The sequence below is a fragment of the Ambystoma mexicanum genome, chromosome 4p (assembly GCF_040938575.1).
Source record: "Ambystoma mexicanum isolate Mex_15411 chromosome 4p, UKY_AmexF1_1, whole genome shotgun sequence".
Classification (NCBI taxonomy): domain Eukaryota; kingdom Metazoa; phylum Chordata; class Amphibia; order Caudata; family Ambystomatidae; genus Ambystoma; species Ambystoma mexicanum.
Window position 1 is genome coordinate 1,061,463,825 of NC_090927.1, and position 12,906 is coordinate 1,061,476,730.

The 12,906-nt window shown below is 50.9% G+C and overlaps 1 protein-coding gene across 4 annotated transcripts in view; it reads left to right on the forward strand.

The window, feature by feature from the left end:
* Nucleotides 1–230: 230 nt before the first annotated feature.
* The window catches only part of FAM162B (family with sequence similarity 162 member B), a 232,564-nt gene continuing 219,888 nt past the window's right edge, over nt 231–12,906 (forward strand). Inside the window, exons 1-2 of one of the 4 annotated variants that reach the window (XM_069606635.1) lie at nt 231–535; nt 917–1,028. In XM_069606635.1, the coding sequence (XP_069462736.1) occupies nt 394–535; nt 917–1,028 (254 nt within the window). In that variant the 5' untranslated portion in view covers nt 231–393. The remainder of the gene's footprint in view (nt 536–916; nt 1,029–12,906) is intronic. The other 3 variants (XM_069606638.1, XM_069606636.1, XM_069606637.1) reach the window with 3 other exon arrangements.

Genomic DNA, 12,906 nt, shown 5'->3' on the forward strand with positions numbered 1-12,906 from the left:
TACGTGAAATCAGATTAAGCATAGAACCCCGTATTGTTTAGTGGGCTAATTGTTCTCTCTTTGATATGATGGACCTATAGTGGGTCTCTACTCACCCCAGTCAGACGCTGCCCATGGTGCCAGCAGCATCGCTAAGTGTGACCAGCATACAGGCCAGGTCCTGCTGGCGCCATTTTCACGGAAGCTTCAGGCCCTTCCCCTTGTACCACCCATCCCATTTCTGCTACCAAGATTGATGAGCAGGGCGGGGCCGTGAAGCCCTCCAGTTCTAAACAGCCAGTTGGGAGGAGAGACGCTGATGTGTAGATTGAAGCACAGCGTCTCTTATCTTGTCTTGTACTTGGCCTGGAGATCCGCAGGAGGAAGTCGCAGGCACGGGTCAGGAGCGTCACCATGCTGCCGGCCAGCCGCGGCCTCGCTCGGCTTCTGCGCGGACCACTTGAGCGGGCTCTTCCTGTGTTGCACCGGAGCCCCCTCCATGCCGCGGGTGAGTGCAGCCTGCTACCCACCGAGTCAGGTCAAAGAGCAGGAAGAGGTATGCATGGATCGACAACCAACCTCCCTATGACTTCTTAGACATCGGTTTTTGATGGGGGTTGCTGCGAATGCTGCGCAGCGCTTCTCAATTGTCCAACTTTGGATCACGCCAGTCACATTTTAAATATTAGACTGCACGATAATGTCAATGAGTCTATTAATGCTCTTAAAAAATACTTAGTTGCAATTCGGCATTAAACTGCTATATGACATTATAGTTAAAGGGAAGCGTTCAATAAACATTTATGGAAATGAATATTTGGCACACATGCCCTGGCTGCGAATACTTCTATTGCTCCGCATACGTTCGGGTGTATTTATGCAGAGCGCGGGTCTCCTAACTTGACTTTCTCACCATTTCACGTAATTGTCTTTTCAGACCCGAACAAGCGTTCCGAGTTGCCACCCTACCAGCCTTCCAACTTCGACAAGAAGGTGCTGCTATGGACCCGCCGTTTCAAATCAGAGGACGACATTCCCGCCACCATCCCGTGAGTGCTGCAGAAAACCCGCTTGCCTAAATGATTCCCACGCCACTTGGCCTCCCGGTTACCTTTCGGGAAATACAGTTCTGCGTCTGGGTATTTAACATATTTATTATTAGTATATCTGTATGTAGTATTATCTTCCCGTCAAAAGAAATCCAGTTGCGTTGCGCAGTAATACGCCTTTTTAACTGACAGGTGTAATAAGCGCCCAAATCAAATTGGCAAATTTTTTCTTCCTTCATGCCGTACCCTTCCCACTTAAAAGCTCTTGTTTATAAACGTTCTTATTAATCAATTCACACCATTAACTCGCGGCGATATCTACCTGATAGACTAACATGCAACGGCGATATCTACCTGGTAGACTAACATGCAATTTCAGTCGATTGTAGTTTCCTCTTGGAGAATATTGTTTGTGTCAAGCAGTGTTTTTTGGTTTCAAGTGGTATTAACCATTACACTACATACAGCTATATCTATCCTTCAGCTATATCCTAAATCCCTTTGGTAACCATATTTTGCCAACATTCTGTGAGTAAAAATATGTAGGATTTTTAAAGTTTAAAAATAATACTTAGCATAACAATGACATCACAGGTAGTTACAAAACATACATTGTTGACACCATTGGAGCATTCTAAAATGCACAACCCATCAAACAGCACAACATGAAAAGATGCTCCAATGTTTAAAATGTATAATTTTGAATGGTAAGTTAACACCACATTCAATTACCTAACTTCACAGAAAATAATCACACAGAGATGGTAGGCAGCATATGTCCGGCTCTGTAGCAGCAGCCCAGGCAGTACATATGTATTCCTGCAGTGCAGGTTGAGCACTGAACAACATGGAGACTGATACCCACCTCATTCTGATAGGCAGATGCTGTGTGATGGTGGCACGCTCTGCCACTTGCCTTCACTAGTGGTCCACCTGAGGTGTGTCCCGGCAAGAGTGCAGGCAGAGTCATGTAGCTGTCAGGTCAGTGGATTGACCTGAGCCCATCATTCAAATTTACCACGTACCCGCCCAACGCACAGACAGATGAATTGCCTTAGAGTCACAAATTACCTGCCACTGTAAAAAGCAGTAGGATCAGTCGCCCAAATCTGTAGGCAGTAGGACTGCGTGAAAAGCAGTAGCCTACTGCCTAAATCGGTAGGGTTGGCAAGTATGTAACCATGACATAAGGAAACCCCAAAACATTCAATTTCGCTTTTGCTTGCTTTTCAGGGAGCTGTTTTCAATCTAGACAAATTCAGATGTCTGACAGGGAGCCCACTTTCAAATGTGTTTGAGGGTTTAGGGAAGGAGAGAAGTAAGTACAAGGGTTTTGCCGTCTATGTCTTGTTTAATCATGAGATGAATACATTTTAAACATGCACCCTTTCTAGAGCTATTGCTTCTTTCAGTGCTCTGCTCCATAGAATACAGTTGAATCCAATAATAAATGCTGTCCAATTGTACACATAGCTCCAGAAAAAGAATTGTATCTATCCCTCGCCCTCATCCCTAATATCGTCCTGACTTTGCTCCTCCCCCCCACCACTGAATGATTTATCATTCTCCTTGGTTGATTCTATGACAGGCAAAAATCACCTAGTCTTGATAACCTATGGCAGGAGGTGCTGTACAAATTCAAGATAACATAACATATATCCGGTCCAGCATCCAGAACGATGAACAGCAACAGAATTGAGTAAAAAAACTTTGTACTGTTCAACTCTAATTTGACTTACTGAGTGGCCTCTTGCTCACAAGAAGTGGGAAATAATGAGTGCTGTGAAAACCAATAAGAGCTTAATAGAAAAGGCTGAGGCTCTGGGATTTGGGCAAGTCAAGTTTAGCCCAGGTAACTGAAAATGAAATGGGTTAGGACATAAGTACTGTATCTGCAATCGGAGACCAAAGCCAGCCAGGAATATATATACAAAAAAATTAGCTGTTGGTTTTACATACCGTCAGCAGTTTTTTAAAAATACATTTAGATATTGAATGGTTTGTATTTATTGTGCTTCTATTATGAGCACTATATAAAGGGAACATAAGTAAGCAGAGCAATCCTGTTTACAATAGGGAAGCAGAATATGCATGAATCATCAACCCACTGGTGAATGTTACGTTAAAGGTTCTTATACCTCGCACTGTTGCCACCTTAGTGGTTTCTTTTTTTAAAAATTATTTTTATTATTTTCAACAAGAGAAAACAGCACATATAGAGATTATGATCACTGTAAAGTGACTTGATAGCGAGAGCATAACGCTTAACATTGCAGTTGATGGTAAATCCTTCAAAGGGGAGGGTGGGTAGGCGTGCCTTGGCGGTGCAGGGCGTGTCCAGGCTATTCTCGGTTCCTGATTTCATACCTGTTCGTCCCACTTCCCCCATATCTTGAGGAACTTCCGGGGGCACCCCCTTGCCATGTAGATGCGTCTTTCTAGGGAGGCGCACCTGTCCATTTCATTGGACCATCGGTCGATACCTATTCTGTCCACAGAGCCCCAGGTGCTTGCCATTAGTCTCTTTCTCAGCCCCAGTGCCACTCTTAGAAATGTCCTTTCATGTTTGGCGAGGTCCGTTTCTACCCCTATTCCCAATAGGATGAGTTTGGGGTCATGCGGGATTGGGACTCCCAAGCACTCTGGAGAGGCGCGACAGGCACGCTGTCCAAAATTCTTGCAATACCCCAAATTCCCAGACCATATGGTAAAAGGTGCCCTCTTACAGCGGAGGCAGGTTGCATCGTCGTCTCCCCCCATCTGGATGTTTGAATTCTGGTGTAGTACGATCTGTGCAGGATCCTGAGTTGTATCAGTCTGATTTTTGAGTAAATTCCAATCTTGCGTGGGGACATCAGTGCCTCCACCCATTCTTCTGTTTCCAATGCCCCCAGGTCTTGCTCCCATTTCCCTCAGAGGTTTGTGAGTTCCCCAGAGCCGAAGGAGTTGATCACCTGGTAGAGGGTGGATGTGACCTTGGAGGAGATTCGGTGTGGAAGGGTGTTTGTTTCTAGGGGGGAGCATGCAGGTATTTCGGTGAGGTCTTGGAATTGGGTGTTGATGGCGTGTGTGAGTTGGAGATATCTGAAGTGGTCCATAGGCCTTAGTCCATGTGTTGCATTCAGTGTATCAAAGTCTCTCAGTTGGCCCTCGTGGATTATGTCTGCCAGTGTGGATATCCCTTTCCTCTCCCAGGTTTCAAAGTGGCCCATTCGTAGGATTTCGGGAAGGTGTGCATTGTGCCATAGGGGCTGGATCAGAGTTGGTTTGTTCTCCCAGCCAATATGTTTGTGTATCTCTCTCCAGATTCGACGGGTGTGCAATAATCTCCTGGGGACCCCATTTAGGTTTTCTTTGTTGTCGTATAGTATTTGTAGAGGAGGTGGAAAGCCGGTGTCTTGTTTCGATCCGGATGTGTAGGAGAGTTGGATCCCCGTGTAGCCAGTCATTTGCCACACCCGTTTGTGCGGCCCAGTAGTATATGTGTATGTCGGCAATCCTATGCCTCCCTCCCACACCGATCGACGAAGTGTTTTGAGGGTGATGCAAGCTTGTTTCCCGCCCATAACAACGTGCGTTGGGACTTGTCAATGTCTGTGAATGTGGCGGCCGGGATTGGGAGTGGGGCATTTTGGAGGACATATAGAAATCGCGAGAGCGCCTACATTTTAAATAGTGCGGCCCTGCCCAACAATGAGAGAGGGAGGGTTTGCCAGTGATAAACATCTTTTTCAAATCTGTCCATTATTGGGCGTAGGTTCAGTTTAAGGAATTCATCCGGTGTGGTGGTTATCTGTATTCCCAGGTAGGTAAAACCTAGTATCGAGACTGAGTACATGCAGGGGTCTGGGATCGCTTCTTCTCCCCCTTGAACTGGGAAACATATAATTTTCTGTGTATTTACCCTGAGGCACATGACGTGTTGGTACTCCTCGAGGGTCCTGGTTACCGTTGGGCAGGAGGTTACTGGTTTGCTCAGGTAGATCAAGAGATCGTCCGCATATAGTGAGACACGCTCCTTGCCTCCCATGGGCCAGGCGAATCCCATCCATCTTGTGTCTGTGCGTAGTCTGATTGCTAGGGGCTCAACGGCGAGAAGGAATAGTAGAGGCGAGAAGGGGCAGCCCTGCCTGGTCCCGCGACCCAGCAGGAATGTCCTTGATGTTTTCCCATTGACCCGCACAGATGCTACGGGGAGGGTGTATAGATGTTTTGTCCACGACATGTAGTAGTGTCCGAATCTCATGCAGTGCATTATGTCCCATAGGGCCTCCCATTCTACCCAGTCAAAGGCCTTTTCAAAGTCCACCGCAAGGAGGACGAGTGGTTCTGGGATCTCTGCCGCTCTGTCTAGGGCCACCCGGACCCTTCGGAGATTCATTCTTGTAGATTTGTCAGGCATAAAGCCACATTGGCCCGGGTGGACCAGAGATTCGATCACCCTAAGCAGCCTCTTGGCCAGAACTCTAGCTAGTATTTTGGCTTCCCCATTAATTAATGATATCGGCCTATACGAGGCACAGTGTTCTGGGGGTTTCCCTGCTTTGGGGATGACCACGATAGTTGTTTTCCTGAGGTCCGGGGGGAGATAGCCCTGCTCTCTGCTGCGGAGGAACATGCTATGCATGTGTTTTGTTGTGGTTGCACCGAATCGCTTCCAGATTTCTATTGGGAAGCCGTTGGGACCTGGGGTCTTCCCCGATTGTAGCTGTGATAGTGCTTCCCCGATTTCCTCTTCCGTAATCTCGGTGTCTAGTTGTTCTGTTTGTGATCCGGAGAGTTGGGGGATCTCGATCTTTTCAAAGAAGCGTGGCGCATTTGATATCGGGTCCTCTGCTGGTGGAGAATATAGTTGCTCGTAATAATCGGCGAAGGCCTCTGCGATCTCGGAATCGCCTGTTAGAGTTTCCCCTTCTTGGGTTTTAATGGCCCGTACTTGACCCTTACTCTGTTCTCGTCGTTCTAGCCAGGCCAAGGTCTTGCCGGCCTTGTGCTTCCTTTCATATATCAGGCTTTGGGTTTGCCATTGGGCCGTTCGGGCGTTGTCCAGAGCCTGGTCCTTTAGGATTGTCTGGGCTGTCGTTAGGGCATCCTGTGCCTCTTGGGTTCCCTCTTCCAACAGTTGCTCTTCTCGTCGGGTTACTTGGGTCTCTGCTTCTATGATTGCCTCGTTATGCTGTTTTCTGTGTGCAGATACCAGGGAAATCGCCTCCCCTCGCAAAACAGCTTTGTATGCTTCCCACCGAACGGTTGGACAGGCGACCTCCTCTACATTTAGGTCGAAGTATTCAGACGTTTTGTCCGTAAGACCTTTAATTATTTCCGGTATTCCCAGATAGTAGGCGCTTAGACGCCAGGTGGGGTCCTGCTTCTGTTGTTTCCCCTTGAGTTTAATAAGTAGGGGGGAGTGATCCGAGATCCCTCTCACCAGGAATTCTGCGGCTGTTAGTCGATGGATCATGTTCCTTGGGGTGACGATGTAGTCCAGTCTTGAGGGTTCTATGCGCGTTGAAGTAGAACGAGTAGCCCTTCTCCGATGTGTGGATTGTCCTCCACATGTCCAATAGTCCCATTGCGTCCGCAAAGGTAGACAGCTTGGTCGGGGTGTCTGCGGTCCTGTTGCATCTGTGCGTTCTGTCCTGTCCAACGTCCATGACCTCATTAAAGTCTCCTCTGATTGCCCACGCGTCCTCCTGTTCCTTCAGCAGAATGGGTTGGAGCTTGGTGAGGAATTCCGCCGTGAGCGTGGGAGGTGCGTACACTGAGATGAGGTCCCAGGTCTCTCCGCCCATCTCTCCGAGCACTACCACAAACCTGCCCTGAGGGTCTGATATCACTTTATTGGTATTAAATGGGACCCGCTTGAGTAGGAGGATCATGACTCCTCTGGAGCCTCTAGAGAACCCTGCCATGTATGTGTGTGGGTAGTTGGATTTCCTGAAGAGGCCGCTGGTAGTACCCATAAGGTGGGTTTCGGTGATAAATGCGACGTCCGGGGAATGCCTGTTGAGATATTGAAGCACCAATTTCCGTTTTATACTTGACCCCAGACCGTTCACATTCCAAGTCAATAGGGAGATCTGTCTTGTTTTGGCTACGTCTGCGGGTGTCCTCCTGTATGGTGGTGCCGAAGGATGTGATGCGACTTCCGTGTCTTTGTCATTTGCTGTGTGTTATTCTGTTCCGGTCTCTGGTGCCCCTTCGTGGTCCCTCTCGCTGTATTTATGTTATGGTGTGCTTTGTGTACAAACCTCAAAACGTTGAACAATAAACTTGAGGTTGGCTCGGTTTGATTATGAGTGGACATGCTTGGGTCCCTGGGAGTGGTGTCCCCATTTCCTATACTTCTACAGCAAGGATATTTCCGACGTGGCATGGCGCAGATCACTGGTGTGTTTACTGTTCATGAGCCGTTTCCTTTGGTAACTGAAACTCCTAAACTCCCCCCACCCTGCACTTCCCCCAACCTGAAGTACCTATCACCCAAACCAACCGAACCATGAACTAAATACTTTGGATGGTGAGGAGGACCAGGTGTCCCAACTTGTGCAGTCTGTAGCCAGGTGGAGAGGGGGGGGCGCGCTTCTTTAGGTTCCTCGCCACCCGGCTTCCAAGTTGCTCCCTGATTCCTGTGGACTTTGTTTTGTTTGTCTGGGTTCTCAAGTGGGCCCGCTTCCAGCCAGTGTCACATGCATCTCGTCCGTCCCCCGTGGTGATGTCGACTGCTCAGGAGGGTGGCGGGTGCCTTTGTCGCTTCCTCGGGGTGTGTCTTTCCTTGGGCTGGCGGGGTGTGGGTCAGAGAGAACCTGTGTTTCGAGCCAGTCCCAGGTTTCCCGGGGGTTGTGGAACAACTGGACCACCCCTTTGTGGTAAACCTTGAAGGTTGCCTGGAAGAATAATGCGTGTTTGATATTCAGGGACGTCAGCTGCTTCTTAACGGAGTCATACGATTGCTGTGACTTTTGGACTTCCCTCGTGTAATCAGGGAAGAAGCCGATACGGTTACCGTTGTAAGTAATTGGGCCCGTTACCCTCCCATCTGGAGGAGTGTGTCTCGGTCTCTATAGTTCATAAGTTTGGCGATCACTGTGAGCGGGGGATGGGGGGCCGGGAAGCGGTCTGCCTGTCGGGACCCTATGCGCTCTTTCAATTGAAAAGAACTTTGAGAGTTTCTTATGGGCCATCAGATCTGTTAACTAGTCCTCCAGGAAGAGTTCCATGGAGGGTGCCTCTTCTTTCTCGGGCAGGCTGAGAATGCGGAGGTTGTTGCGGAGGGATCTTCCTTCGCTGTCCTCGGCTCTGTGTTCCAGGAAGGTGATTTTCTTTTCCACTTGCTCCAGTCGGTCCCCCAGGTTCTTAACCGTGTCCTCCGATTCAGATATCCTTTGTTCTGCTTCTCCTACCCTGGAGGTTAGGTTCCTCAGATCCTGTCTCAGGAATGACACCTCAGAGGTCAGGCCATCTATTTTTGCCTCCACCGAGGTCCGGGAGTTGTTTATCGCTGCCATAATGTCCGTGAGTGACAACGCCAGGTCTGTGTCGCCACCCCCGCCCCCCTCCGCCCCCTCATTTACCGGTAGGGGAGCCTGGCTGGTGTGCATGTTGTGTATTTGTCCATCTTATTCTGTGTTACCCCTCTCCGGGGTAGATCTTTGCCCATGGTTAGTACCTTCATTGTTTCCCTCACCGGGTCGTCCCCAAGGATTGCGGGTCGTTATTTCCCAGATCTTCTCTGAAGCACGGTCTCCTTCCTTCACTTGCGTTTGGGGGTTTTTCCTGTGTGAGATATGCACTTTTGTCGGGGGTTTAGGTATGTTGGTGTATCTGCCGATGGTTTATTAGCAATGCTGTGGGGTTTTTAGTGTCCTGGATCCCTAGTTGAGGGTGGTTCCGGGGCGGGTTCCTTTATTGGCCCCAGGTCTGCATGGTTCGTGTCGCTGGTTCTGTGCCTATCTCTCCTGGATGCCACCCACGTAGTCCCCGGGCATGCCGCTGTCCCTGTGTGTAGTATCCGCTTTTATTGCTGCCCGCGGGTATACCAGGTCCCCAGGCTTGTTCCAAGAAGAGTTTTCCCCGGCTATCACGTGACGGGGCCTTTCTTCACCCAGTCGCTTGCTGGGGTTTAGGCTGTCTGAGTGGCCCAGTTTTGAGTGCTTATATGTGCGGCTTAGGGCACTCCCGGGATGGTGCTTGTTGGGTGGGGCCCCTGCCGCTCCGTGGGGGACCCCAACCTTAAGTGAGGGGTGGGCTTTGGGCTTTTGTGGGGCTGGATCCTGTGCAGGGTAAAAAGTCCCAGAAGTTTGTGTACTTTTAGCCAGTTCTAGTTAGCAGTTGCAAAAAGTTAATGTGGGCTAGTAAAGAAGAAACGGGGAGGGGGAGAAATTAACTCTCAGCCCCGAAAACAGCTTTCTCCGAGAAGAAGGGGAGGAGCTACTTCACAGCCCCCCCAAATGTCAACAAATGTCAGCACGATTGCAAACGGTTTGTAAACTGCAAATGTCAAGGCAACGAGCTCCCAAACTCTAAACATTGCTTAGCAGAAAGGAAAGTAATGATAATGTTTCAAGTGGCCCCTGTAGTGCGGAACGTCAACATTCAAAGTTTCCGAGGCACGCACCCCATACCGCAGTTTAACACACATTGCAAGGTGTGTGACATAAGCAAGCGGGCGTATCTGTGGGGCCTCCCTCGACCCGAACGCCCAGCCGCTCGCACACAGCGCATACGGCGGGCGTCAGGGAGTGCGGCCCCTCTGTCAGTTGTTATCTGCTGGTGGACGCTGGGGCGGGGGAGGTGGGGAGAAGATGGGTCCACAGGTCCCAACGTTGTTTGGGTGGTGGGTGCGGTCCCCCCCAGCTGATCGCCCCGCCACTCGCTCGCAGCACACACGGTGGGTGTCGGGGTGGGGGGGTCTCCCACACAGTAGTTGGCCCTCATTACGACCCAGGTGGTAAGTATACGACATTACCGGCATGGCGTAACTAACGTTTACGTGCTGGGTCAAAGCCGTAAAAAGCGGGACATTACGACCCATCGCGCACGAGCATTACGCCATGCCGGTAATGTAAACTGCGCCATGGCGTTAATGCCCCCAAAACGGCACCTACCGGCATCGTATGCCGCGCAAGGTGCACTACCGCCACCCCGACCACCGTTCATAACGGTGACCGTAGTTAGCGGTCACCGCAATTAGCGGTGACCGCAGATAAGCGGAACCGGAAGTAGCGTCACCGCGGCGGAACGGGAAAGAGCACGGCGGCCATCTTTAAAAACACAATCCATTGGCATCCTCCGCAACCACTGGACATCCGAGCCTGAGACCCGGCAAATACCATCAGCAACCTTCTTCCTGTAAGAAAATGCCTAAAGTGGTTAAAAAAGCCTGTGACCGCCAGCGGCAAGACCGCTTCACCAGAGAGGAGCTTACCATGCTTGCGGAGACCCTCCAGGAGAACGCCGCAGTGGTATTCTCCAACCAAATGACCAGACCGGCCATAGCCAAGAAGAAGGCCATATGGGCACTGGTAGCTCAGCGGGTTAGTGCCGTGGGAACAATACCCCGCAATGTGAGACAGTGCCGCAAGCGGTGGGACGATCTCCGGCTCAGAGTCAGGAGCATACTATCGGCAAACAGGAACCTGGGCACGGCAACCGGGGGAGGATCGGAGTCCCCTATTAAATTGGAGCCATGGGAGGAAATCTGTGCCTCCACAATCAGAATGGAGAGCATAGAAGGAGTAGGAGGAATGGAGAGAGGAGCCCCGACATCAGGCGGTGCAGGTAGGTGGCTCAAATCAAGCCATGCAAAATTCACCAAAGTCCATTCATGTGAAGTACAATGTTGCCCCATAGTGTAAATGCAACACATCAGCAGGAGACTGCCCACAGACACATCCGATCTCCACCCTGTACACATGCAGTATGTACACCCTAACTGCAGGCACCCACATACCTCCATGCTACTTCCACACAAAAGGGAGACAACCTGTATGCCCCTGCCTCAAATGTGCCGCATGTACTAACTGATAAGATGTCAGTCGTCACAATGCCCGCCCAATGTCCGCAGACCCATCAATAACACTTTCCCTCCTTTGCTCCACCACAGGCTCAAATTCCGACCTTGAGGATGAGGACACCACTGCCTCCACACCCACCAAGAGGGCCAGGACAACTGTGCCAACACCACAACCCTCCACCTCTGCCGTCCCGAGGAAAACCCCACAGCAGCCAAAATCCATGCCAGGAAAACAGGACAGGGCACTGACAGCCACCCCAGCAGGCAGCACAGAAGCAGCAGCAGCAGACATTACCCAAATCGTGCCCACAGAAGGGACAGGCTCTGCTGCAAGCAGCACTATTGGGTAAACTGCTGCCATTGCAGCCTCCTCCTATAGCGAAGCAGGGATCATTGAGGAGATTGATGTCGGAAGCCCCACTGCCCACCCTCATTCCCCCTACCTGTCCCTAAGCAGCCCGCATTCGGATGCCACACAGGGTCAGTTAGAGGATGAGGATTGGCCAGGCTCTCCATCCCCGCTGCAGGAGGTGAGCAGCCCAATGGGAATACCACTGCCATTAGCCATGGGCCAGAGAAACCAACAAACCCTGGAGGAGATCGTCACCCGGCAGCAGCAACTATCCTCGCTCCTTAATGAGCATGTTGCAGAATGTGGGGGGGCAAGGGCAGCAATGGAGAAATGTGCGGAGACAGTGAAGGCTGCTATAGAGTCCTCCACAAAGGACATCTGCGCAGAACTCGCCGCTGTGCGGCACGTCATCTCTGAACTAGTGCAGACAATTCGGGACATGCGTCCAAATGAGCAGGCAGGAACCTCCTCGGGTGCCAGCTTGACACCAAGCAGCCCCATCCGCCGATCGGGGAGGAACCTGCGCAGCACAGGCAGGGGTGCCCCGGGGGCCAGGGGAGGGGGCTGCCAATAGTGGCCGGACAGTGGAGAAATCCTACATCAGACACTGCTGCGCAGACTTACTCACACCTTTGTAGGGATTCCAGGGGGGGAGGGTAGAGGGGGGAGTGGGTGTGTTGGGGAGTTCAGGGGGGGGGGGAGTGGGTGTGTTGGGGAGTTCAGAGGGGAGGGGGGAGTGGGTGTGTTGGGGAGTTCAGGGGGGAGGGGGGAGTGGGCGTGTTGGGGAGTTCAGGGGGGAGGGGGGAGTGGGTGTGTTCAACAAAATCACTTTCACAATACACTTTTCATATTTGCACAAATCACATGTGTGGACATTGCTCATTGCGTATGTGTGATTTATTGGTAAACAGTCCCCAGTGTCCATATAACAGACACACACAGTGCCACAATCGTCATCTCCAGGTGACACCCCCCATCCGCGTGTGCTAGAACAATTGGTTGATCAGAGTACTACGCATTTCACGCCCCTCCTGTGCATCGCCGCCTCCATGAGGTGCTGCCGAATCCCCACCTTCATCATCCTCATCGTCAGGTGGTTGCAGTTCTGCATCAGGGGGCAGGGGCACATTGCGTCTGACGCACATATTGTGTAGCATGACACATGCCATGACGATCTTTGCCACCTTCTCATGGCGGTACAGGAGTGTCCCACCAGACCTGCTGAGGCAGCGAAACCGTGCCTTCAATAGGCCAAATGCCTGCTCAATCACCACACGGGTTCGTGTATGTGCACGGTTGAAGTCCTCCTCGTGCTGGTTCTGTGGGTTCCGGACTGGTGTAAGGAGCCACCTCTTCAGGGGATAGCCTGCATCACCTGTATGTGGGCGAGAATGTATGTGTCAGTCATGACGTCTATTTCAAAACATGACGTGCCACCATGGCTTGCATCCAACTGTTACTTCGGACCTCTTTCAAATGCACTAATTGATTCACACTATGCGACCAGTATG